At 40.5% G+C, this 4491-nt stretch overlaps 1 protein-coding gene across 1 annotated transcript; it reads left to right on the top strand.

Annotated features, from left to right (window-relative positions):
- Nucleotides 1-90: 90 nt before the first annotated feature.
- MED10 (mediator complex subunit 10) lies at nucleotides 91-2538 on the top strand (the record flags this gene model as incomplete). Its single annotated transcript, XM_010171354.1, has 3 exons — nucleotides 91-174; nucleotides 1169-1271; nucleotides 2443-2538. Coding segments are annotated over 3 exons (283 nt in total), but the record flags the coding sequence as incomplete, so codon positions are not given.
- Between the last annotated feature and the right edge of the window lie 1953 nt (nucleotides 2539-4491).

Below are 4491 nucleotides of genomic sequence, written 5' to 3'. Positions count from 1 at the left end.
CGGGGTGTCCCCCGCTGGGTTGCGTGCCGGGGTTCGGGTTAGCGCAGTGCACCCCTTTCTGTCTCAAACCGACCCTTTTTCTCCTTACAGGAATTTCATGGTGACGGGCTTGCAGGATATCGACAAGTGCCGGCAGCAGCTGCACGACATCAGCGTGCCCTTGGAGGTTTTTGAGTGAGTAACGTGTACCTGGAAGGGAGGGTGCTATAGTCGCTGTGGTTTGGGGTAGCACGTCTCCTTGCAGCCTGGGTGTTTTCCCTGGGGACTGCTTGTTTCTTAAACTCCTCTTTCTGAACGCCTCTCGAGAATGTGAGCAGGCAGAAGAAGGTAAGCAGTACCTTTAGCCTGTGAGAAGGCAGAAGAATAAGTGATAAATTAGACACTTGCTTTCAGATCTCCTTTTTTTTATTTTTAAAATTATATTGACTCTGTATGTATAGGCGGTAATGCAGATTCTGCCCCATCTACTGATTTAGTAAGTCAGCTTTCATTTTGGAAATACACTTTTACACTAGGTTAGAATCAGGATTTGGAGTTGCAGGTGAAAATAAATTAGGCCAGTACTTAGGTGTTCAGTTTCAGTAATGGCAATCTTGTTGGCAGAGAATTAGAACATTAAAAGCAAAAGCCTGAATACAGAGGGATAGCTGTACAAGGCAGCTTTTACCACATAGCTCACAAGTTAATTTACTAGTGTTTCTTGTAAATCCAGATGTCACTGGTTTGCTGTATTCTGGTGTGTTACTGACTATGCAGGACTTCTTTCAGTTGGGCTTTCACTCCACCTGTATATCTATGATGACAATCTTAAATGTGCTGTTTATTCAGTGATAGAATGTCCCTGTGTCAGGCACTTACATTGCAAGGTAGAGGTACACTTACAGGTTTCCCAGTACAGATTTTTACTCCTTGAATCGCTTGGTGCCGTATTCCTACGTGCTTATTGCTCACCACATACTAACTAAGCTACTTTATGTTTAGTGCCCTTTCAATTCCTTGAGCTGTCTTTTGAAAACGGCTGAGTTCAACTGTGTTTTGTAAAATGCACATTTCAGGTGATAGTAGTAACAGAAAGACAGCAAGGTGAATAATTCTGTAACTTGGAGAACATCCTAGCAGGAATTTTTTAGGAATGTGATTGTTTAGGTGGTATCTTTTCTATTTTCAGATACATAGATCAAGGCCGCAATCCTCAGCTTTACACTAAAGAGTGTCTGGAACGAGCTTTGGCTAAAAATGAGCAAGTAAAAGGAAAAATAGACACAATGAAGGTAAACCAGAAATAGTGAAAGTACTAATGTAATTCTGTATTTTATAAGTTTTTACTTTTCTGTAAATATGTGGGAGTTTTTCACTTGTGCAGTTATTAAATTCCCTTATTAGGTGATTTGTATTAGGAATTGCTCTGCATCCCTGAATCTTACCTGATGCTAATACAGACTGTTCTGGGAAGGAAACTTGTAATTCGTCCCACAACTGCAGATGCAGATGTCACTGTGGTTTTATTTTGGTATATAGAATTACAGATCTTCCTTTTGGTTTGTTTTCATTTTGAATTCTAGTGAGTACCTTGCACTGTTAATAGACCTGTAACTGTGATGTATGTAAATTTAGAAGTAAGCAAAACAGAAGGGGTATTTTTCCAGTCTTGAATGGATCTTAGATTTTTAAAATACCAAATATGCTATATGAGTTAATCATTACAAAATTACTTTAAGTGTGTGCCAGTGTTTAGAGTTTTCTGAACTTGTGCTTTCATCTAGTATGAACCTCATCATTCTGCTCTACTGTTTAACTGATGGAATTACTGCTGAAAAATACAATCAGAAAAGGAAGTCTAGTGAGGTTTGAGAAAGGGTTGCTTGTGTTTCAGAACGTTCTTTGTCTGAACTTAAAATTAGTGTGGAGGATGGCAATTTTTGCTGCAGAGTGTAGACATATCTCCATACGTTCTAAGCTTCTCTTTCTTTTGATATGCTCTGTGCTTGTAAAAGTTGTAGGAAGAATTATGTATTTCTAAGCCAAGTTTGAGTTCCTTTTTGAAGGTGGAGGGGATTTTAAATCAAGAGGACATGTCCTTTATCAGCTCTGCTTGATAAGGTCAGAGAGATATTGGTGCACCAGAGTTTACAACAGAAGGGCCGACTACTTTGTTTTTCTTGAGTGAAAATGCCAGTTAATTTATGGGAAATTAAAAGCATTTTAACTTGCTTGATGCTTTCCTAGGGAATTTCACTTGAACATTTTCTGTGAATTTTGTAAATGTAACTTTCTGTGTTTGTGTGTGTGGTTTTGAGGGGTTTTTTTGGGTACTGTTCTCTTAGGTCACTGCAATGGAGAACTGTGTTGTATGCGAACATTTTTGTTCATCAGATAACATTGCTTGATGAAATCTAAATAAATTGTGCAGATGTTGTATATACATTTTTTTTCTCTTTCCAGAAATTTAAAAGTCTGTTAATTCAAGAACTGACAAAGGTGTTCCCAGAAGACATGGCAAAGTACAAAGCTATTCGAGGAGAAGATCCTCCTCCTTAAGTTGGCCTTGGATAGCTCTAAAAATGTCAATTCCATAAACTGACACCACTCTGTAAAAACACTGATTGGAGAGGGGGAATCCAAGGCTTCATAACAACTGTGCTAAAAATGGCATTGTTGGACTGTAGAGGAGCTTGATGATGGCTGATGGTTCTGGTCTGGGGCTGCTGAATCTCCCTGAAGACTTTTACTCAAAAATGGCAATTGAAACTTCCTATGGTAATCTGTTCTTCTTTCCTGAAAGGTTTTGGAGATGTAATTGTCTACAGGTCATCAATGCATAGCATTTCCCACAAAGTGCATTCCCAGAGCAGAAAATAGTGGTTTTTGTTGTTCTGAAGAGATTGTGGGCCCGTCTGTTTTTAAGAGAAATGTATTATACTTGATTATTTTTCATTTGTAAACTGCTTTTTTTTATTACAGTGCAAACAGTTGACTGTTTTAATCTTGCCAATTTCTACTGAACAGGAGCCTGTCAAGGGCTGCAGTTCTCACATGTCATAATGAATTGCAGCCAAGAAAACCTTCAGATATTTTTTTGCTCTATGAGCTGCAGTGGAGATGGCTGAGGACAGAGTAAGTGAGCATATTTGGGACTAGCTCCTCAACACTGTTAATATTTTGTATAGTGTTTGATGTGAGCTTTTGTTTAATTCTATTCATTTTCTGTAAGCAAATAAAAATTTGAAAAAAATCTAAATTCTGATGTTTTTCTGTTGTATGCTACTCTTTTGAGAATGGACTGAAAGCTGTGAAAAATAGTATTTTCCTCAGTCTCACAGTGATAGGAATACAATGTATATCAAAACTTGGCTGTTAAAAGTTTTTATCTGAAGGTAATGTCAACTCGGTATTTTGGTTTTGTGGGGAAAACTTCCCCTTTAGTACCCGAAGCAGGAGATTTTCGGGGATCAGTGAGTGTCACGTGAAGCGTTTCTGATCAGCTGTGAACTCATCTGTGAAATCTGTAACTGTTCATAGGTGAAGGTGGTCCTGCATCAAACAGCCTGTTGGGTTCACTGCCCAGGGGCGTAGTGCCTGTGCAGAAGACTGGTTTGACAGTGGGGATAAGGGGACCTCTTCCTCTTGGGTGTGGGAACTGTGCTGAATGGGTTAACATTGGAATTTGCAGCGTGTTCTCGAAGCAGGTCTCACAGGACAGGAGTTGATGAAAGTGTGAGAAGGTCAGGCTGGAAAACCGCGTGAGGGAGTGTGTGTACTGAGATGTGGCTGAAAACAGCCACAAGTGTGGGTGTGCCGAGAAGCATCCTGGTTTGTGTCCTGTGTAGCTTGATTGTTTTGAGAACACAAATGTATAAATGCTAACCGTGGGAGGAGAATGGAGAGGAATAGAAAATCTAGCTAGCAAAGAAGCCTGAGGACAAGGGGATCGTGGATTCTCGCTAGTTATAAAGAAGCTTGCTTTACTCAGAAAAAGGCTCGGAGTCCTTTTTCTTCCCATCTTCGTTCCCTGCACTGGGGATTTGGGAAACTTGAGCCATTTGTGCTTACACTTGTCCTTTCAGATGTAACTTGACTTTTTTATGCCAGCAAATGAATTTATTACTTTGTTGACTTTCTTTTAGTTGCTGAACTTAGTGGTTTTGGTTTTTCAGATAAATATCTGAAATGTGGGGGCCAAATAGATGGAGCCAGGCTCTTTTTGGTGGTGCCTGGTGACAGGACAAGGGGCAATGGGCAAAAGCTGGAACACTGGAAGTTCCAGACAAACTTAAGGAAAAATTTCTTTACTGCGAGGGTGACGGAGCACTGGGACAGGCTGCCCAGAGAGGTTGTGGAGTCTCCTTCTCTGGAGTTGTTCAAAACCCGCCTGGACGCCTTCCTGTGCAACCTGGTGTAGGGATCCTGCTTTGGCAGGGGGGTTGGACTAGATGATCTCCAGAGGTCCCTTCCAACCCCTACCATTCTGGGATTCTGTTTTGGGCAGGAACT

This window comes from Antrostomus carolinensis, unplaced genomic scaffold (assembly GCF_000700745.2).
Source record: "Antrostomus carolinensis isolate BGI_N321 unplaced genomic scaffold, ASM70074v2 scaffold25387, whole genome shotgun sequence".
Taxonomy (NCBI): Eukaryota; Metazoa; Chordata; class Aves; order Caprimulgiformes; family Caprimulgidae; genus Antrostomus; species Antrostomus carolinensis.
Note: the sequence above shows the minus strand (reverse complement) of the source record. Positions and strands in the feature narration are given on the sequence as shown.